The 23,627-nt window shown below is 38.9% G+C and overlaps 1 protein-coding gene across 1 annotated transcript in view; it reads left to right on the forward strand.

Moving 5' to 3' along the window:
* Positions 1-18,831, forward strand: part of KIAA1143 (KIAA1143 ortholog) — a 35,912-nt gene extending 17,081 nt beyond the window's left edge. Inside the window, exon 3 of the mRNA XM_074195879.1 lies at positions 17,535-18,831. Coding sequence (XP_074051980.1) covers positions 17,535-17,743 — 209 coding nt within the window. The 3' untranslated portion in view covers positions 17,744-18,831. The remainder of the gene's footprint in view (positions 1-17,534) is intronic.
* The last annotated feature ends 4,796 nt before the right edge of the window (positions 18,832-23,627 follow it).

Consider the following 23,627-nt stretch of genomic DNA (forward strand, 5'->3'; position numbering starts at 1 on the left):
TCACAAATGTGGGCTACATCTAACAAACACAAGAATGGAAAAGGTCCCAAAAAGAAGCTGTTGAGTATCCACATGGAGAAGCAGAAGTGACTGGAGGGAACCCAAGTTAGTCTGGCATTAATCAGTGGTGGAACTTGTCTCTTTTTTCATGCCTGTATTAATCTTTGTCCTTTTCCTCTGAGTTTATTCTCTGAGATTATTTATCCTCGGTTTATTCTGTCTCTATTTTGTTTGTCCTTATCTATTTGTATGTTGTGACATTCCTTCCTCCCTCCCCACCCCCCATTAGACTGCGAGCTTCTTTAGGGCAGGGGCTGCTTTTTATCTTCCTTGAATGCCCAGGGGCTGGCACACAGTGGACATTTAACAATGCCACTTGACTGACTGATTTCATTATTTCTAGAAAGCTTGCTATTTGTTTTGGGAAAAATCCCAGGAGCAGTAGGAGGCTTCCTTCTGTCTCTGCTAAGTCATCCAGACAATTAGGGAATGATGTTTTTGGTTGTCATAAATAACCAGCAGGTGCTGCTTCAGTCTGACTTTAGAATAATGCAGCAGCATCCTTTTTGGTTGTGCATCCAATCTGGATCTTGAAACATCAGTTGGCTGCCTCTTAAGTGAAAACCCCAGAATCCAAAATGTCATTTTTGGGAAGGAATTGTTAAAAATATTTACAACATAAATAATAATTGTGACATTCCTATGCCTTAGTCGAGTCAATATCAAATGTATTTTATCTTTCCAACTTGTTCAGTAAGTCCTTCCAGGTAAGAGGGGAATGTGGACATTCAAAGGAAGAATTCCCCTTTATTTTAAAATAGAAAAAAATGCATAGTTTTTCTATTCTGATTTATATATGTTACAAGAAGATCTAGACATCAGTCTTTAGTCTCCTTAAAATAAAAATCAAAAGAATGGACTCATATGCTAAAGATTGACTTCCCTAGAGGGTAACTTTTCTTTTCATTTGTCACATTAGGGTAGTCTTTTTCTGTTCTGTGTCGAAATGCTCCTAATGTGGATTAGTAATTGTATATACTTTTTGGGGGGGGCTGATTCAGGTTTGACCTCCAGCTAAAACTTCCCCTAGTTTGTCTCTGTGATAGTTTGTTTTGGGGATTTTTTTTTCCAGTATGACTATTTGAGAAAAATCAGATCACTTCTTACTGGCCAGCAGGGAGATGTGCAATTTCAATTATTTGGTGACAGTGTTCCAGTGCAGACTGGGCTCTAGGATGGTCCAACACGGTGGATCCCTTTAAGTCATCTGGGTCCTCAGTTTGATTGAGTTTTAGAGAACATGAAAGGATGATTTAGCATTCCAATGTTTAAAGGATAGAAAGATTGTTCAGATACTGTGGTCTATAGTTTAATTTAGAACGATGACAACCCTTGTGCTTTGGCAGGAGTTGTAGGCTTATGGTTGGTGTTCTGTGAGCTGACTCAGCTAATCCTGTCAGTAAACCATGAATGCCTTTGGTGGGACATGCTTCAGTCATAAAGAAACTTGGATTCTTGAATTGTTTATAATGGAGATAGAAAAAAAGGCATTTAGAAATAGAGGGATTGTGATCAAAGGAACATTTTTGTTTATGTTGGAAAGGGAATAATTTTTTACATGCACAGTTGTGTTTAACATATTTCCATAATCAGGTTGTGAAAGAATCTAAGGGGAAAATACTTGAGAGAAAAAAAAAACATAGGGGCAGCTAGTTGGCGCAGTGATTAGAGCACCAGCCCTGGAATCAGGAGGGCCTGAGTTCAAATGAGGTCTCAGACACCTAGCTGTGTGGCCTTGGGCAAGCCACTTAACCCCACTGCTTTGCAGAAAAACAAAAACAAAAGAAATTTTGCAAGTGTACATGGTTCACTTTGCTCTGCATCCAGACTCCATAGTTTTTTTCACTTGGTATGGATGGTATTTTTCTTAACAATTCTCTCAGGATTGTCCTTTAACTCTGAACTGTTGAGAGGAGCTGTGTCCATCATAGCTGACCATCTCGCAATGTTGCTGTTAATGTATATAATGTTTTCCTGGTTCTGCTCACCTCCCTCTGCATCTGTTGAGGCAAGTCTTTCCAGGCTTTGCTAAAGTCTGACTGCTTATGATTGCTTTCATAACAAAGGTGTGCCACCTTATTCATATGCCATAACTTGTTCAGTCAGTGAATAATTATTCAGAAAAAATTATCAAGCATGCTTTCTATGCTCTTAATTATTCATGGATGATGCTTTAATTACATTCTTTTCATATTTATCCTTTAGTTATATGTGGGTGAAGATTTTAAAATGTTCCTAAAACCAAAAAGGAAAAAAAAACAAGGGAGAGAAAATAACAAAGTTGAAGGAAGAATATGTAAATAGTTCATCTTAAATAATGTACTTACTGGGGCGACTAGGTGGCGCTGTGGACAAAGCACCGGCCCTGGAGTCAGGAGTACCTGGATTCAAATTTGGTCTCAGACACTTAATAATTACCTAGCTGTGTGGCCTTGGGTAAGCCACTTAACTCCATTTGCCTTGCAAAAAAAAAAAAAAACCCTAAAAAATAAATTAAAAATAAATAAATAACATACTTACTAAATAAGGAGTTTTATTAAGCAAACTATAGCATTCAGTAACCTTGTTTACTTGATGAATTCTTTGACCATGGCACCTCATCAATCAAACAAACAAAAATACTTAAAGTCATCTGACCTCCTTTTCTGTCTTGTGCAGTAATGGGGGCAGTGATAGAAATGGGGTTCAGGGTGCTAAGAATCACACAGACTGTAATTTTAACTTGGCTGTTGGTACTCCAAATGTGAGCTCCTTATGCAGTGACCCACAAGTACATAAATAACTAAATGACCAAAATTATTTTAAAGTTGATGTTTCTGTCATAAATGAAATGAGAAGAAAGAAAGAAGTTGCCTTCAAATGGAAGGATGGCTCCTGTGCTCTTCTTAGAAATATAAATAAGGGAATTGGAGGACTTAGTTTATCATGTGCTTCAGAGCAACAAGAAATATGATGTTCATGGAGGCTTTGGTCATCTCACTTTGCAAGGTCATACATGACATGCATTTACAAAGACAGCTATGAAAAATAGTTGTTTATGCACTACTGCCTTCTGCAGATATTTGGTGACTTCAGTGAAAAGGTCAAAATGGATGATTATTGTGAAGAATATATTGGAAAATATGAACTATGAAAAAAGAATAAGAGAGGCCAAAGATTGTAGGGCTATACAGATAATTCCTTGAAAATGTTACCAGTAGCAAGATACCAATTTCATAGATGAAGAAACAGCCTGGGAAAGGTAGAGGTCTTGCCTAATTCCCACAGGGACCATCTTGAGCCTCAAATTGCACTTGGGTCTTCCCGACTCCAAATCCAGCCATCTGTCCATTTTGCCAGCTGGTCTGCTATTGAAGCAACCCAATCCTAACTTGTGCACACAGAAAGTGGACCTTGGGGAGCTGCCTCCCTTGGGGGGCCTTTGTGCCTCCACTTGGGCTGACCCTGCTGGTCCCTGTCAGCAGCCCAAGGGAGTAGCTCTTGATTTTGCAAGGTTTTATGGTTACATCTCCAGGCCAATCTCAACATCTTTAAGCAAAAAGTTGCTTAGAATAGTGCTTCTCTCCTACCTGTGAAATATCATGACCTGGCTTAGTGACTCAATGACGATGACCTAGGCCATCATTGCTTCAGTGTGGTTTTTTCCTATATTGGCTGCATGGGGAAGTTGAGAGAGAAGGTCATTCTAGCTTGGAAGGGGGGCTGGGAGCTGGGTGGGTGGGTAACTCAATCTTACCCACCAACTCATGGAATGAAAAGCAGTAACTACTGACGTATAGCAGTGTGTAAGAAGACGGCAGAGAATGGACTGTGAGGTGGGCTGGTGATTTAGCTCATCACACCAGCTAAATTAGCAAAGGAGAGGCACAAGTGGAGTGAGAGGCTGGAAGGTCAAGGAGGGGAAGTGAATCTTAAGACTACTCACATGGCATGAGAATAAGACATTCTAGTCACGTGTAGCTCCAGGGCTGAAAAGGTCCTGTGCTCCGTGATTAAATGGCAGGATTTAACTGCTTGATTAATTAAAAATCCCATCAGATTTTAATGGTTAAGGGCCATGCCCTGGTATGAAAGGAGTGCAATTCCACACGTGATACAAGAACATTCAGAAGGGCAATTTCTGTCAAGTGGCCTCGTTCAGGCCTCCTCCTCATTGGACCCATCATCTGGCCCTTGCTATCAGAATCAGACTTGTCCCACAGTTAGAAATCAAGTGGCACAACTCTTCCCTGCTTTCCCTAGGGAGAGCAAGGTCATTGCAATTTCAGATAAGATGAATCTCAGCATTTGCTTAAATAACTGAGGCAAAGATCCAGCAAGATTTTGAGAGTTCCTTTATTCAAGATACCTCCTATGTTGTTGTCAAGCTCCATGTTTTCCCTCAGGTGGATAGAGATTTTTTTTGGCAAGAATCCTGGTCTATATTTGGATACCATAGCATTCATTCAGTGAAGGAGATACAGAATCTCAGAGAAAAGGAAATAATAGATTGGATATATACCAGTGACTTCTAGCACTGGATCCTCAAGCTACCAAAGCTGGATAAATTGCCAGTTGCTAGTTATCACCTCTGTTAGGACTCCATTGTGGATCCCAAACAATAGCCAAGTCAAAATCACAGTCTGTGGGATTCTTAGCACCCTGAACCCCATTTCTATCACTGCCTCCATTACTGTGCAAGAAAGAAAAGGAGGTCAGAAGGGAATTGCACTTTCTAACTTCAGGATAAACAACCACTGTGACTTCAGGGAATCACACATCAAGAAAGGCTAGAAAAAAATTCTAGCCCAGGTAGAGAGAGAGAGACAGACTGAGATTCATATGGCAAAGCAATGACCTTCTCCTTATGGGCAGAGAAAGATGAGAACTGTGTGAAACATTCCTCAAAAACATATTCATGGGGCAGCTAGGTGGCATAGTGGATAAAGCACCAGCCCCTGGAGTCAGGAGTACCTGAGTTCAAATCTGGACACTTAATTTGCCTTGCAAAAAAAACCCAAAACAAAACCTAGGAAAAAAAACATATTCATCTAATTAGTGGATTGTGGCATGACAAAGGAAAGGATATGTGACCAACCCACTTAATGGAGATGGTGATTATTTTATCCAGAAAAGGAGAAAGACAGGAGGAGGAGGAGGAAGATGATACCATTTTGGGGAACATCCTGGGATATTCAAGGGGCTGGGCCATATCCTATCCAATTTTCTATTCTATTCTTGTGCCTTGATCTCAACTTTGTACCCTCAGCCAATGATTAATGACCCCCAACTAAGGGCGCTAGGAGCTGTGAGTGATCCAAAAAGACCACTCTTCTCCTTACCTTCCAAAGATGAGTAAATTTGATCTACCACCATAACCATCCTGGGTAAGAGGAACACTCGATATTTTGCTAAGTTTTTTAAATCATCCCAGGGGATCCAGATTTATTCAAAGAAACTTGTCAAGATAGAGAAAATGTGGTAGGAGAAATATAGTAAGATATATGCCCTATGAGATTATTAGCAGGAATAATGGGGGCCTCTTCTCAAGAAACTTGTCATTTCTCTTCCCTCCATTAACCTGATTGGCCTTCATAGATTAGTGGAGCAACCTTCATATTAGACCACCAGTTTGAGGCTAAGAAACTTGACAGAGCTCTGTAGTCCCCCCCTCTTCTTCATCAAAATGCATTACTTGTCAGGAGATGGACTATCAAAGACTGACCAACACCTGGAGTCATGGCATACTTGACCTTCTCTTTGAACTTCATGTGTACAAGAATCCTGAATATGGGATTTGGACTGTTCCAAACTTAGCAGGATCATGACTTCTTTTCTCCTTTTTCTAATGCCACGTCCCTTCTAGAACAGGCAGGGATTGTCCTTGGTATCCCAGGATGGATTGACTCAAAGCATTCTTTTTAGTCTTAATCATCAGCACAGGCAGAAGCTCACCTTCACTGTCCTACTCCAGGCCTCTCTTCATTCTCCAGTATTTTGTTGTAGCTTCTTTAAAAGGGTCATAGATCATAAAGACCAGCTAACAGTAGTCGGACCTTGGATAGCAGAGACCATACAGATGGAACCAGCAGAAAACACAGGAACCCACAAGACAGAGAGGACTCTTAACACTTAAAAGATTCAGGGCCATGTCTTTAAATTCCCGGACACTGGCAGACAAGGACACAGTGGAGTAATGTATCTTGGATGAGAAGTTGCTTGTATATGGTGGCTCTTCACAATGATTGATGGATTCATTACCCCCTCCCCATTCTGCTTTGCCCAATCAGCCAGGCCACTGGGAAGGCTAATATCTTCTGGGGTAGAGGAGACCCATCATTGAATCTCCCTACCCCAACATGTTCAGGAAGCAAGCCAAGCAGCTTTATCACTAGGCTTCTATGTTTCTCTTGATCCAGTAACAGTTGAGATTTTGAGAGTAGGCATTGATGTCTCATGAAGCTTCTGGAAGATTTCTCTGGGGAAAGACAGACATGTCTATTGAGATCTGGACTTAGGAGTTACTGAACAGTCACCAGTCACACTCCCTTTGAGGAAAAAAAAATCTTGCTACATTGGAAAGCTATTTGTGACATTATTGCTGTATATTTCTTGATAAATACTTACTCACCTTGTAGCCTTTTGGTCTGAACATGGCCATAATAGTGTTGTATCTGCTTCCCTGCTCCATGAGGCCAACCAAATTCAGTAGTGATCCATTATTAAGCAGAAATGACATTTAGTACAATGCCAAGAGCAGGCTTTCTGCTACTAGCCAGGAACATAAACAGGGATGACTGCCAAATTCTGAAGCCCCAACCACATGAAAATGGAATCTGTTTTCTCATTAACATCCTAAGTATTAACCTATATAAGCACTGCCTTCCCAACTAATGGCATTTCTTTGGTTTCTTTGCCCAGGGTAAAGGACCATGGTGGAATTGTACGATAACTACCACTCAACCAGTGGTCATTATTAAAGGCAGTTAATCTGACCATCCATCAGGCCGGGTTGGATTATTAGGCTCACTTATCCTTTCATCAACAGCTTAGATGAGTAGTCTGGCCAGTAAGCTGCAAGTTCATGGCAAATCCAAGGAAGAGTCACTGGTAGGGCTGGAGATGAGGCAAATGGTTGATAGCCAAATTCCCCCACATTAGCACCTACCAGGCACCTGATGTTTCCTCAGTCACTGAATTTAATAAGGACACCTACATACTCAGAGGGGCCTGTGATCATAATGACTTTGTGGATCATGAGTTCACCCATGCATGGGCAGAGCAATATGGCCTTTACCCTAGGAAGGATGAGCTGTTGCCTGCTGCTACTGAGTGATCTCACTTCCAGTATTTTCATACATCTATTAACCAGGGGGTGTTAGTTACCATTCCAAGAAGAGGCTGCTGCTAGTGGGCATGGGACCGTTGCCTCAATGGGTCATGACAGTCAGGATTTGACTTTGCATTCTCAGTCTGCAAGGCCAGGGCTACCTTCACAAGGAAGGAACTCACTATTTGCATGATCAGCCTGCATAGTTTGGTCTTAAAAAGTGCCTGGACACAACTAAGTTGATGAATAATTGGACAGTCTCTGAGCTTCCTCTTCTTTAGATTTAGGCTTATTTGGCTTATGGAGCCCATCCTCCATCTTCCTGCCTTTGGCCTTAATAAACACCTTGTTTTGACCTGCACTTGGGAAATGTGGCAGGGCAGATGACTCCAGAGAGCTTTTTCCAGAGAGCTTTTTTTTTTTTTTTTTTTAGTTTTAGGTTTTTGCAAGGCAAATGGGGTTAAGTGGCTTGCCCAAGGCCACACAGCTAGGTAATTATTAAGTGTCTGAGACCAGATTTGAACCCAGGTGCTCCTGACTCCAGGGCCGGTGCTTTATCCACTGCGCCACCCAGCTGCCCCTCTAGAGAACTTTTTAAAAAAATTTATTGGTATTATTATTATAATAATTTTGTTATGAGTAAACATAACTCCCCCCAAGAAGATGAGAAACCTCAAGAATAGTGAGAGAGAGGAAAAAAATGTACTTCAGTCTGTGTTCAGATTTCAATGGCTCTGTCTCTGAGTTGAGCTGTTATCTTTATCATAACTCCACCAGAGAAGTTGATTCAATATTTTTCCCACAGTTGCTCCACTCTGTTCCTCCCCACTCTCGTTTATTCTATTCTCTCTCTCCTTTCATCCTGGTCCTATCCAAAAGTGTGTTGTATCTGAGTACCCTCTCCCACAATCTTCCCTCTCCAGAGAGCTTTAATAGTCCATACACATTATCATCAAATTGCTTGATTGTCCTTTTTGGAAGTGAATTGTACCCAGGGGTGACTAGGCCTTTGTAAGGCAGAAGTTCCTTTTGCCTTTCTTTGTGTGTCTAGCATTTAGTGCAATAACCATCACGTGGTCAGTGCACAGTAAGAGCTTGTTAGCTGACCTTTTTATGCTTGGTCACATTTTTATTAAATACGTATGCCCTTCTATACAGTATATCATTGTAGGAAGGCTTGGGTCTATTTAGGACATGGGATCTTTCAGTTAAGGAAAGACCATCTAGTCTGATTTCTTAGATGAGGAAAACAAATCCTCTGGTGGCTGTAATTTGTCCTGGATTATACACCTAATGAGTCTCAAAGTCAAGATAAAAGCAGCACTTCTCAGAGTCAGGACCCAAACTCTTTATACTTCTATTGGAAAAAGAAAATTCTTACTAGAATCATTCATTTTCATTGGTTCAAAGGGAATCTTATAGAAAAAGTTGGTTTTGGGGGCGGGGCTTGTATTTTTTTCCAAATTATATGTAAAGATAGTTGATGAAAGAGAAATATTAGGGAAATATTTGTCTGGCTTTTCCTGTAATATTAAGGAACTATTATCTGCACTTTTCTGGCATCTGTGGTATTTCCCCATTTTTCAGTCCTAATCTGCTTCTGAAATGTAAATTCACTAATATAATAGGAAGCAACCTCAGCCTCTTTTTCACCTGTCTTTATCTGACTCTAGTCACATCCCCTGTGATCACTCCCTGACCCCTCCAGCTGACTCCTCCCTTCACAGGAGGTGGGTGGGCTAGGCTCCCCATTAAAGGTTCTGCTTACCTTCTTCTCCATACTGGATCTTTGCTGATCTTAGCCTGGCTGCTGTAGTAACCATATTCCCCTTCTTGGTGCCCTTCCTTCCCCCCTCACCCCTTTCTACTCATGGTGGCTGCCCCTGCTGTCCCTTTTCTCCTTAACTTCACTACTTCTATTGAAACTCACTTTCTTTATCTTGTTGCCTCCCTGAAGAACTCTGTGAATTAATTTGTAACTTTTTACAGTAACTTGTGAATTCAAATTTGTCTTTTTCTTACCACCTCCTGAGTCAGAGAGCCTTGTGATTTCTTCACTGATAAATGAATCCCTACTGATCCTTGCAAGCCACCTCCCCCGAGTTATTCTCCCAGCTACGATAGTTTTCAATGTCTATTTTTGTAAGATTTTGAATTCCACATTTTTCTCTTTCTCTTTCTTACCTCCTCCCTCCCCAGGACAACAAGCAATCTGATATAGGTTATACATAGACAATAGTCATGTAAGACATATTTCCATGTTAGTCATGTTGTGAAAGAAGAATCAGAACAAAAGGGAAAAAACCATGAGAAAGAAAAAACAAAAAACAAAATTTAAAAAGTGAAAATAGAATGCTTTTATTTGCATTCAGACTCCATAATTCTTTCTCTGAATGCTGATGGCATTTTCCATCACAAGTCTTTTAGAATTGTCTTTGATCACCACATTGTTGAGAAGAGCTAAGTTTCATAGTTGATCATCACCCAATGTTGCTCTTACTCTGTACAATATTCTCCTGGTTCTGCTCACTTTACACAGCATTAGCTCATGCAGGTCTTTCTAGGTTTTCCTGAAATCTGCCTACTCTCTATTTCCTTATGGAATAGTACTTCATCATATTTATATATCACAACTTGTTCAGCTGTTCCCCAACTGATGGACATCCCCTCAATTTCCAGGTCTTTGACACCACAAAATGCCGCTTTAAATATTTTTTGTACCTGGGGATCCTTTTCCCTGTTTTGAATGATCTCTTTAGGATATAGACCTAGTAGTTGTCATGGTGGATCAAAGTTTAATGCCCTTTGCACATAGTTCCAAATTGCTCTCCATAATGGTTGGATCAGTTCACAACTCTACCAACATTGCATTAGGGTCTCAGTTTTCCCACATTTCCTCCAAAATTTATCATTGTTCTTTTTCATCATTTTATACAATCTGATAAGTGTGAGGTGGTATCTCAGAGTTATATTAATTTTCATTTCTCTAAACAATAGTGATTCAGAGTATTTTTTTCATATGACTATAGATAGCTTATTTCTTCATCTGAGAACTGCTTGTTCATATCCTTTGATATAAACCATTTATCATTTGAGGAATGACTTGGGTTCTTATAAATTTGACTCAATAATTTATATCTTTTAGAAATAAGGCCTTTACTGTTTGTAAAAATTGTTTCTCATCTTTCTGTTTTCCTTCTAATCTTGATTGCATTGGTTTTGTTTGTGCAAAACCTTTTTTAATTTAATAATCAGAATTATCCATTTTGCATTTTGTAATGTTCTTTGTCTCTTGTTGGTCATAAACTCTTTCCTGTTCCATAGAATTGAGAGATAAACTACTCCTTATTATTCTAATTGGCTTTTGGTATCACCCTTTTTTTGTCTAAATCACATACCCATTTTGATCTTTTGTTGGGATAGGTTGTGAGATGTTCTATGCTTAGTTTCTGCCATATGATTTTCTAGTTTTCCCAGCAGTTTTTGTCAAATAGGGAGTTCTTATCGAGAGGCTGGTGTCTTTAGATTTATCAAACAGTAGATTACTGTAGTCATTTACTGCCTTGTAAGAACAGTTAAGAAATTGATTGGATAAAAGGAACTGAGTGAATCCTTATCCTCTGAGAGGCTCTGATAAGCAAGCCTTAGGAAGAGGCTCTGGATGAAGAGATCTCAAAAAGAAATTTGTTATTGGGGAAAGATTACTAGTGATACATCTCTGGAGAAGAAACAGAAGAGTAGGGGAAGGGCACGATTGGCAGTCTTCTCAATATTCACCATTTCTTGTCTTTCTCTCCTTCACAAGCCTCTATGATTCTAACTATTTGGTCTACCTATCTCTGTCATTGTCTCTCTTCCTCTTTCTTTCTCTCCCCCCATCTTTCTCCTCTCTCTTTTTTCTTTTGCTTTAGAACATTAATGCAGAAATATTAGCAGCCTGGATTTGAGCTGAAGTTTTGATCCACGTGCTGTATATCTAAGATAAACCTAGGGGAATCAAATGAGCTGACCAAAAGAAATTGAGAGATTGAATAGGAGCACTTAACAGAGTGAATGGGTATGGGCAAAAGGTCAGTAGTGAAAGGTATCCAAGGAGTGCATAAGGACCCAAGGATCTCTCTGTCCCCAACTGGAAATCAGATCAGAATTTGAAGAATGGGCAGAAGGCTTAAGGAGGAGGGTGATACATTTCACAAGAGCTAGTACATGGAGAAAGCATCATGCTCCTATTAAATTTAAAGGACACACACAATCAAAGCCTATTTAGGCTTATACAGGCAATCAGTCAGCCCAGATTGAGGAGCACCTTTTTCTAGCAACAACTAAAAACTATACTCATTTCTGATCTCTGGGAATTGGTATCTGTTAGGTTCTTTTCCTTAGAAAGGAAATTAGAAATTAGAGGGAAGGGCTAGAGACTTGAAACGAGAAAAGCAGTGAAAAAAATCAGTATTTTCAGCTAGAGCCCCTTACTCATATAGCTTAGCAGTTGGCCAAAGCCAGCCTCCTGCCATCTTGGAGTTCATCTAAAAAATATTTGCCATTCATTTCAGTACTGCCATTGATTCCTTTGTGTTGATTCATTTGTAATAAATATAGAGATAATACTGTTATGAGGGCACAGTATATGTCATTAAATTGGAATCAATAAGCCCCAGACTAGTCAGACACTGCTATTCTGTCATCTGGAAGCTTCTATTACAAGACTGACCTTTTTTTTTTTTTAATTTTTATGTAGTTAAGAAAAATGTGTTGTCCAGTGAAGCTGTGATTCTTAAAGGTTCTGTCACCTATAAATTCTCTAAATGGTAACCTGCTAGAATACTAGACTCTAGGTTTTGATTCATGCTTCTGGTTTTTACATTTTCCAAAATTTTTCAGAAATGAGGCCTGTTTGGGTTACCTTCCTCAGTCTTTTTATAATTCCAGTTGATTTTTACGTGATGCCTCTAGGTTTGCAAAATGCTTTTCACTCATTAATTAGCTCATTTGATCTTCAGTCTAGCACAGATTATTAACTGCATTTTGCAGATGAGGAAACTGTGGTTGAGGGAGTCTTACTTGCCTAAGTAAATGTCAAAGGCAGGATTCAAACCCAGGTCTCTCTGGACTCCAAGTTCCATGGTCTTTCCGTTACGTTATGGTAAAGTCTTGCTTTCAAGCATAGACACAAGTTCCTGTGTTTCCTCTCCTAATTCAAGTTCAGGTCTTGATTTCTGTTGGTTTAATTAGGGTGAAGGATTCTTAGTTAACAGAATTTCAGTTTTCCCTATTAAGCATGCAGTTGAGTTTTCATATATGTGAAAGATACCCTAAAAGGATATTAATGATTTTTTTAGATGAAAGAATGTTAGATAGTTCTATTTAAATAAACTAGGAAGACATTAATTCATCTAGCATAAGTAGGGAAGTGTTCAGTTGGGGAGAAAAAGCTATCTTTATAGCTAACTTTTGTGAAAAAGAGTTTGGTATCTAAGATATATACATCTATCAATCAATCAATCTATGTATAGATGTATATACATGCAATTTATATTACATGTATATATGTACATATATATTTTACACATTATTTACACATATGAATGTGTGTGGGTTGTATGTAACTATAGCCATTCTCCAGCAAATAAATGGTCAGAGAATATTAACAATTCTTAAAAGAACTATAAATTATTCACATCTGAATGAAAAAATGTTCTGCTTCACTAATAATAAGAGAAATATAAATTAAATCAACTCTGAGGTTTTACCTCATACCCTGCAAATTTGCAAAAATAATTAGATGATGAGTAGGACGATTTCAGAAAAACCTGGAAGGATGTACATGAACCTGGTACAAAATGAAGTGAACAGAACCAGGAGAACATTCTACATAATAAGAGCATTATTTTATGATGAACAACTGTGAATGATTTAGCTATCCTCAGCAAAACAATGGTCTAAGATAATTCCAAAGGGCTCATGAGGAAAAAAATGCTGTACCTCCTGAGAAAGAACTAATATTATCTAAATGCAGATTGAAGCTTACTATTTTTCACTTTATTTTTAGTGAGATTTTTTTTGTCTATATTTTCTTTTACATGACTAATACAGAAATATGTTTTGCATGATTGCACATCTATAACCTGTATCAAATTGCTTATCATCTCGGGGAGATGAAGGAAGGAGAGTAGGGAGGAAATAGGAAGCTAAAATTTTTTTTAAAAATGTCAAAAAAATTTTTACATGTAATTAGGAAAAATATTCTTAGAAGAATTACAAGAAACAATAACATCTGATATTGGAGGAATTGTGGAAAGATAGGTCCACTAACATTGTTGGTTGAGCTGTGAAATAGAAAGCAATTTGGAATTTTGCAAGTAGAAGGACTAAAATGTTCCTTACTCATTGAACCAGAGACTCCAATCTGGGGTTACACCCCTCAGAAGCCAGTGTTAAGAAGGTTCCTATATTTTTGCAGCACTTGTTTTGATAACTAAGAATTAGAAACAATGTAGATTCCTGTCAGTGGGAAAGAAGCTGAACAAATTGTAGTATAAGAATGTAATGAAATTTTACTGTATTGTAAGAAATGTGTGGATACAGAGAAGCATGGGAAGACCTATATGAACTAATGCAGAGTGAAGTGAGCAGAACCAAGAAAACAGTATATTCAGTAACTTCAACAATGTAAATGTGGAAAAAAAAATCAAAAGTAAAGATAAGAAATTCTAAAGATCAAGTGGAATCAAATGAAGAAATAATTAGAAAAACCTTGGTAGAGGTAGGTAGGAGGTCCACAGGGATATACATTGTATGTTTTTGGACTTTTTCAATGTAATTCATCAGTTGTGCCAATTTTTTTTCCTCTCTCCAGAAATACTATCTGTTATGTGGGATGGTTTTCTAGGATAGATAGGGGAAGAGAGCAATAAAACTACAAAAAATAAATAAACTAGGAAGGTTTCTATCACTAAAGTTTGGCTTTATTCTCAAAGTGACCTATGTTCAAAAAAACTGCTTTCCATAATAAATATAGTAATGAAACTGATGCTCGAGAACTTTTTTCTCCTGAAAGGCAAATTAATATGTTTTTAAAATGTGATGATGTCTAGAGGAAGCCAACAGGTTCTAGATTTCAAACAAAAAGATCTTATTTTTGCCTCACCTTCCCCTTCCCCCCAAAACATCAAACAAACAACAAAACAGAGCAAAGATTTAGAACTGGAAGGAACCTTAAACTCATCTAGTCTAATCATCTATTTTACAATTGTGTAATCAAAGCCCAGAGATGCTGCAACTTGCCCAAGGTCACACAGATGTGAGTGAATGGCAGAGTCAGCATTTGAACCCAGGTGTCCTAATACCAAATCCCGTCTTCCTTCCACTATACTGCTCACCATTTTAAAGATGAATGAGGGGCAGCTAGGTGGCACAGTGGTTGCCACCTGGGGTGGCACTAGGGTTGGAGTCAGGAAGACCTGAGTTCAAATCCAGCCTCAGACACTCACTAGCTGTATGACTGTGGGCAGATCACTTAATTTTTTTCTAATTTCCTCATTTGTTAAATGAACCAGAGAAGGAAATGACAAACCATTATATCTTTGCCAAGAAACCTTCACATGGTATCATGAGGAGTCGGACATGACTGAAAAATGACTGAACACAACAAGTAAACTTGAAACTCAAATTTAGAGTGCTTCCTACTTTTATTTTGTCATATTTAGTCTTTTCCTCTGCCTAGTGCCTATTATTTTGCCAAATATTATCCTCAAATAAAGGGAGAAAACATGGAACGCTGTTATAAATAATGTTTTTTTTGTTTTAGGTTTTTTTTTTTGCAAGACTAGTGGGGTTAAGTGACTTGCCCAAGGCCACACAGCTATGTAATTATTAAGTGTCTGAGGCTGGATTTGAACTCAGGTACTCCTGACTCCAGGGCAGATGCTCTATCAACTGCACCACCTAGCCACCCCTGTTATAAATAATCTTAAGAAATCAAAGGAAAGATTTAATTAAATCATCTTATTTCTTAGTCCTAAGTAATCTTTATTTACACTTTTGATAAGAGCTCTTTTGTCTTTATAGTTATAAGTTTTTCTGAAGGTACTCCCCTCACCCATTCCCAAATCTTAAGATTTAAACCAAGCATCTGACACAGTGACTACTTTAATGAGTACAATATTCTACCCTAGTAGGAGGGCGGCTAGTTTAGTAGATAGAGCACTGGACTGAAGTGAAGAAGACTTGAATTCAAATATGACTTCAGGCTTTCTAGTTATAGAATCCTGGGCAAGCCAAACTCAGTTTTCCTCATCTGTAAAAATAAAGATGATAATACTTCTCAGGGTTGTTTGGAGGATAAAATAAGTTGATGTTTCTAAACTTTAAAATGTAAAGCATTGAAATAAATGCTAACTGCTACTAATGGTTTACTTCTCTGTCTTCTGGGACTGTGATTTTTTTTTAAAAATATTTAGAATTTGACTTCTAGTTTGTATTTCATTTATGTTATTGTGGTCATTTTGTATATTACTCTTTTAGATTTGTTTATTTTTTAACATCTCAATTCATACAGATATCTTCTAAATTTCCCATATTTGTTATTTTAGTGTACAACATTTCATTATATTCACATACCGTGGTTTCCTCATCCTTTTCCCAATTGATGAGCACTCATTTAGTTTCCAATTCTTGGTTACCACAAAACATGCTGCTATTTGGATGGACCTTTGTTTCTGTCTTTGACTTCATGGAAAATGGAATAGATAGATCAAAGAGTAAGGCGGTTCCCAGTATAGATGTACCAATTTACTGTTCTACCAATTGTGTATTAGTGTAGCTCTCCTCCCATAGCCTCATCAAAATTGACTTTTCTTATTTCTTTTTGCCACTTTTAACCAATTTACAGGTTGGAAGGTGAAACCTCAGAGCTGTTTTAACTTAAGTGCTTTGGAACATGTTTTCAAATGATCATCTGTAATTCCTTTGATAATTTTGTATCTTGGCTATTAGGAAATGACCATCATTTACTTTTTAATTGCCCTTTCTCTTCTTTTTTTGGATAAAAATAAAACCAAGAATAACCAGCATACTAAGGAAATGTGGTTATTCTGTTCAATTTTATCTTAACTAGAAATCTCTTTTTGTTTGGAATCTGCTTTGGTAAATTCAATACTTTGAACATAGGTGAATCCTTTTTGAAGATTAATGTTCTTCAAGAACCATCATTCTAAGCATTTGTTCCTTGAAGTCCTTTTGTTCCTCAACTCAGAATACTTAAGGAATGATTGAATTAGAGAAGTACTTTGTCTTTCTACAGATGAAAAATCATAGAAGTTAAAACATTAATAATGTCCAAGAACATCTTCCCCAATTCCTTCTACTCCCTAAAATATAGAAGAGCTCACAGGGGTAGCTGTGTAGGGAAGAGGGGTATGTATTTTCTAATGACGATGTTATAGGTATAATTTATGTTATATAATCAGCATCATTTCTCATGCATAATTTATGAAATTTTGTGAGCTGCTCTAGAAAACTAACTATGAAATGCAAAATTATTTCTGTGGGACAATGCATTTTTATTTCAATTGATACATAGAACCAAAATTTTGGAGCCTAAATTTGAAAAAGGAGGCAACTTTAGTCAAAATGCTTTAGATTCAAAGTGTTCCTTTAAAACATAGTGGCTGAGTTTGGACAAGTCACATGAGCACTTATGGTGCTTGCTCCAGGCAACTCTTTTAAGACCACAAATAACAGAGCAATTGATTTTTTTGAACTAGGAGACAGAGGGTATTTTCCCCACCAGGGAGACCTGAAATCATCAGTATTGCTACAGACCAAAACCAAAAACCAGTCACCTTTTTTATAAGTTGGACTTGCCTAGGTATAGATAATTATGGTACAGAAAAGTAGGCAAAACTCTGGACTCCAGGACATCCCTTGGCAGTAATTTTTTAAAATTATTAATATCAGGTTTTTTCCTTGCTATTTGTATCTTTCTTCTTAGAAGAGAAATATTGGGGGGATGAATCATGCTGTCCTTGGACACAGCTTTGTTGGGTCTCCTTTTCTTTGGAAGTAAACTTTGATATTCATTATTTAACTATGCCCAGCTACCCAGAAGAATAGAGAAAGTGTGGAATAACTTGAAAGAAGTTTTTAACTCTGTTCTTTACTACAGATGAAGAACCAGCTCCAGCTGATGGAAAAATTATGTTTAGAAAACCAGTCAAGCGACCTTCAGAAGAGAAGTATTTGGGTTTGACAGCGAACTCCAGAAAGAAGAAAAAAGATGAAGAAAAAAAAAAGGAGGTTGTGGTTCCCAAAAACACACAGAAACAAATAAAAAACAGTAGCCTGCTTTCTTTTGATGATGCAGAGGAAGATTAAAAATTGTACATATTTTTGAACTTTTGCATTCTATCCTTCAAGTGCATTTGGGACTGTTCCTTAAACCACTTCTTAAAACCATTTTTTAAAGAGTGGCATATGTTGGTGATGTGTATGTTTGAACTCTGATGTAACTGAAATATTTCAGCAAAAATTATAGAGATAGCTTAAGGCACTAGATTACAGATATATGACATGGGCATACATGATACCCCCTTCTCTTCCTTTGTCATGTCTCTGACATAGTATCCAGGAACTTTTAGATTAAAGATAGGAAGTCAAACTTTTGATTAGAGCTAGAGACCTGGAGTTTAGATGATTTGCTCAGTGACCTTGAGGAAGCTGTCCTGTTTTCCCTAATTTCACTTAAGTATCTTGAATTAGCAGGAATATCCTGTTAATGCAAAATAATTCTTTACTCTTAATGCCTGCAACTTCCCTCAAACATTGAAACATCTTTTAGCTTGCTTGATAGAAGTCTTTAGAGTCTGTGCTTTCTTAATGTGTAGAGACTTTTTGCTGTTTTTATTATCCCCCCCATCTTTCAACCCTAGAAAGTTCCATGTAAATTGATGAATGCTTGACTGACTCCTTTTTGGAATATATGTTTTAAAAACAAGATCTGGGATTCAGAGTAATGTGCGACTTCATCGAAAGAAAGGGGAATTCTCAAGCTCATTTAGCTGCCCAAAAGAATTGTGTTCTAATTAAAACACCAACAAGAATTTATGGTGGATTGGCCCCAGCTCTTGTGGTGTGGGGAAACCTCTGAATCGATTTTCCTTTTTTTTTTTTGTAGAAAAGGAAATAAAATGAATGGGGAATGTAAAGCTTTGTGGAGGAGCTGATGGGAAATTGCCCGGTCGAAGCTGTTGGAGGTTTAGCTGTTGGTGTTTTAATGCGGCTCGTAAGGCTGTGATAAAAGTAGGAAATGTAAATAACGACTGTGGATCCCGAGGCGGGTGTATACAAGTCCCGGCCCCGATGGGGTGGATGTGGCCAGCCTCGGCCTCCAGAGGGATGAGAGCATCTTAGGGTTGTGTGGGGCGAGTCTGTCCACCTAAATAAAGTTCGGAGATGTTCCAAGGTATGAAGGGAGACGTTTTATTCAATTCTCGAGAATCGGACCCCACTCCGGGAGAGAGGGGCACGGAACAAGAAACCCGCCATCTAGTTAGCCCAAAGCCATCCCCTCACAGAGACGGCTTCTCTGCCTCCAGGACAAGGACTGTAGGACCAGCTGGACTTCAGTCCAGATAAGACGGTCAGTTCACTTTCCATTCTGGTCAGGTAACTTGAGGGGCAGAAGAGACATGACACCCGGCTCAACTGTTTCTAACCTATGTTCTAGTGAAGAAATCTCAGACTGTCCCATTCAGCGTTATGGTGGACGTGCAGAGAGGGACGCCTGCAGCAGCCAGCCGAGGTGGGAGAGAGCGGAAGGGCAGAAGCCCGGAGGGGCCGCGGGCGGACGCCTCCAGGGCCTTTCCGGCGTGGGCGGGGCGTGGGCGGGGCCTAAGGCCGGGTGAAGAGGATGCCGCGTGCTGGCTGCCCGGCCCTGGGGGGGGGGCAGAGTTCGTGCTACTGCGCGTGCGCATGCCCCAAAGGGCGGGACTGAGGTCCGGCTGACCCATAAGGACCAAAGCTTGTTTCCCACGTGGCCACCATGGACCGGAGACCCCCCACACACTAAAGGGGAAAAAACCCACCAGATGTGTTTACACCACAGAAAGCTTTCTATGCCCTGCGTTCCCCCGCCTGCCTGTGCCCAAGGCCCCTGCGCCCTGGCAGACGGCGGAGCTGCTGGTGGGGGCGGGGGGGGGGGCCGCGCATGCGTGCCAGACCAGGCCTCTGCCTGAAGAGCCGCCAAAAGCTGAGCAAGATGGCGGCCGGGAGCAGGGCCTGCGGTGGGGCGAGGCCTGGGCCGAGGCGAGGCCGCGAGCGGGGCCTGGAGTGGGGCGAGGCCCGGAGCGGGGCCTCCGGGCTGGCCCTGGGGCAGCTCGGGCAGCCTTGTCCTGGCGGCCGGCTCTGCCCTGTTGTTGGTCATACGCAGTGGTCACCGCAGACTTGCCTGGTCAGTGAAACCTGGGCACCGCGCCCTGCCTTCCCCGCCCTCCCTGCCCCGCCCCAGTGTGGCTGATGATGCTTAGTTAGATGATGGGGGACACTTTTTAAAAATAAAATCCTCCATTGCTCAGAGTCACCTTTTAGTTCTATCTAACCGGGTGACCCGCAGGTCTTGTTAAAAGTAAGAAGCAGGGCGGCTGGGTGGCGCGGTGGATAAAGCACAGGCCCTGGGGTCAGGAGGACCGGGGTTCAAATCTGACCTCAGACATTTAATAATGACCTAGCTGTGTGCCCTTGGGCAAGCCACTTAACCCCATTTGCCTTGCAAAAAAACTAAAAAAAAAGTAAGATGCAAAAGACTTTGGAGTTGGGCTGATGATCATTTTAAAGAAATGCTTGCAAAAACATGTCAGTATTGAAAACAACAATTAAAAAAAACATACCTGTACAAGTAGTCATTGCCCTAGGAAATAGGGGACAGGGGAAATGGGAAGGTTTCAGGTGCAAATTGGTTCAAAAATGTTGAAGAGCATGCTCTCAACTTTGCTTCTCCAGTGCTGGCATGAGCTGAGATGGGAGAGTGCCCTTAGCTGCCCCCTTCCTTCCATGTGGAAATGGGGGAAGGGGCATTGACTGGCCGTATTCGGCAGGGGTAGTTTACAGTAGCCAGCTGGAGAAGCCGAGTTCAAATTTCACTTCAGATTTTTTGATGCCATTTGACCCTAGGTAAGGGTATCTTGTATCTAATTTCTTTGTCTGTAGCATCAAGGGGTTGTCCTTGTTGGCTTCCCCCACTTCTAAATTTATGCTCCTATGATGTGCATCATCCTTATGAATTAGTTCATAACTCTCATCCTCAATGGGCTCCACATGCTTTGGAAATAGACCAGTGTTTTCAAAATGATGATCAGAACCAAATGATTCTCATTTTCTTTGGAATTTAATTGACTTTCTTTGATTAGAACATGCAACTTGGTATTCAGTGAAGATTCTGCAAGACTCTAGCATTCTTTAAAAAATCAGTATTCAAAGACCCCCCAAATGCTAATGCATTGTTGAAGGAGGTTAAGAATCTACTTCCTTGGAAACTATTCAGAATAAGGTAGAAAGCTTCCAATTATGGAAAGTGGGGTATGAAATGAGATGGGGGGGGGGGAAGGAGAGAGAAGATAATCTCTTGAAATTTTTTTTGTTTTTGTTTTTTTGCAAGGCAATGGAGTTAACTGACTTGCCCAAGATTACACAGCCGAGTAAGTATTAAGTGGCTGAGATGGATTTGAGCTCAGGTCCTCCTGATGCCAGGGCTGGGATTCTATCGACCACACCACCCGGCTGCCCCTTCTCTTGAAGTTCTTTGCAGTTCTAATATTATTTTCAAATATTGGTTGTTATTATTCCTACCTTCTTACTGGGAAGAAGTTATTGGACATATCTTCTAGACAGAAAAACAAAAACATTAATCGGTGCTATTTGCAGTTTGTTTAGTCATTTTTCAGTCATGTCTAATTCTTCATGAACCCTTTTGGATTTTCTTGGTAAAAATGCTGGAATGATTTGTCATTTCCTTCTCCAGCTTGTTTTACAGATGAGGAAATTGAGGTAAACAGGGTCACATGACTGACCCAGGTTGGCACAGCTTTATGTATCTGAGACCAGATTTGAATTCAAAAAGAAGAGTCTTCCTGACTTTAGGTCTGCAATTCCAGGGAGCCACTTTGCTCCCTGGGAAAAATAAATTTGACACCAGTCTCTTGAAGTAGAGTTTTTTTTTTTTTAAGGTTTTTGCAAGGCAAATGGGATTAAGTGACTTTCCCAAGGCCACACAGCTAGGTCATTATTAAGTGTCTGAGACCAGATTTGAACCCAGGTACTCCTGACTCCAGGGCCAGTGCTTTATCCATTATGCCACCTAGCCACCCAAAATAGAGTTTCACAGTTGAAATTGTTTAAATAGTCATTTTTAGGATTCATTTTAAAATGGAACTTTACCCTAAATTATAAAATTATGTGCTGCTTAGAATGTATATAATGGGGGTGGCTAGGTGCACAGTGGATAGAGCACAAGCCCAGGAGTCAAGAGTACCTGAGTTCAAATCTGGTCTCAGACACTTAATAATGACCTAGCAGTGTGGCCTTGGGCAAGCCACTTAAATAAACAAACAAACAAACAAATGAAAAAATAAATGAACCTAAAAAAAGAATGTACATGATGATATTTCTCCATTGTAATTTAAAGATACTTTTAAATACTGTGGAGACATCATACTGTTATGCTATGTTATGATTTAAGATAAATTTTAAAGATACATTTTTAGATCTAATGTGCATGGCTTAGGTAAAAAAAATTATAGAAAAAAGTTCACTTTTGATTTTAGTATTTTAAACAAAATGAATTAATTATTATACAAAAATAAATGTACAATTAAGTTTATTACTAGCTGGAAAAGCATTTCCTCTCTGTTCTGAATTTAATATAAAGTCCTTTTGATTTGTCCTGTTTTCTAATTAAAATTGTACTTCATTTAAAAAAATAAGAAGCTTTAAATCTTTAACTCCTCAAGTTATTAAAATGACCATCCCCCCCTTATTGTTAATGCTTGTGTTTGGCATTTCATTTATTTCTAATAATGGAACTAGACTAGTGAAGGCTTTGCTTTTGTCCTAATCACTTTTACTTCTGATTCTCAAGATATGAGCATTACTAAAGACTGGGAGAACTTATATAATATGGACATGTGCAAGGGTTTGTTTTTTTTTTAAGTCAGGAAATAGCTTTCACCTGCTGTTAATATTTGCAGCAATTTCTCAAATGAATTTGTAGCCTTGCTGAAAGATAATTCTCTGGCTTTTCATATTGAGATTGCTCTGTGGCTATCATTATAGAATCTGATTTTTTTTCTCCTCTTCATTATAAAATCCATATTCTATTAAATAGTGACAATGATGCTGTGATACTTTAAAAAATACAATGACTCTCAAAACATTATGTGAGATGTCTTTTTTCTCCTGAGTTCTTAAATTGTGAAGTGTATCACTGATACTTGAGAATAAGGAGAAGGAAGTAATAGTAAAAAACATTGTATATTTTCAAGGATAACTCTTGCGTAAGCATGTCCATTTCTTTCTGTGAATTAAAGTGAATAAAAGCAAGACTAACATGGCAAATTCACTGCCCCTGACAATGTATGAGTCACTGTGATTATTTAACATTATCTATGTAAGTATGATCAAATTTGAGTCAGCATAAGCTGAATTTCTTTTCAGGCATACTAGGCCACCATTAGTCAGCATAGGCTTGGGCTGCATTTGAATACAGTGTGAAAACTTGGGAGTTAAATAATCTTTGTATAGAAGTTCACAGTACTATTTAAAATGTTATATTTCTCAACATCACTTATTTTGGTAAGTAAAATATAAATTTTTTCAAAACTGCAACTTTTACAAATTGAAACAATTTTGGAATAGATATAATTGTTTGAATATTTCTTTTTTATTAGATTCATTTTTTAAAAATTATGACTTGATAAATGCATAGGAACACAAAAAGATTGTATGTGAAATTAGGACTCTATTTCATGTGACTTTTAAAGAAAAGAAAATAATAATATCACATGATACTTTCAAAACTGTCCTGCTTAGCTGTGCTTCCTTCTGAACTTCTGTTTTCTTTCATGTTTTTAAAAAAGTTTCAATGGCTCGCTCTCTTTTTTATTTTTTTGACATCTCTGTAACTGACTCTTTCCCCAAATGCTCCCAGTTAAAAACTGAGAGGAAAAAATAAACCATTATAATTAAAACTTTTCAACCATTAAATTTG

The sequence above is a fragment of the Macrotis lagotis genome, chromosome 7, assembly GCF_037893015.1.
Source record: "Macrotis lagotis isolate mMagLag1 chromosome 7, bilby.v1.9.chrom.fasta, whole genome shotgun sequence".
Lineage (NCBI taxonomy): Eukaryota > Metazoa > Chordata > Mammalia > Peramelemorphia > Peramelidae > Macrotis > Macrotis lagotis.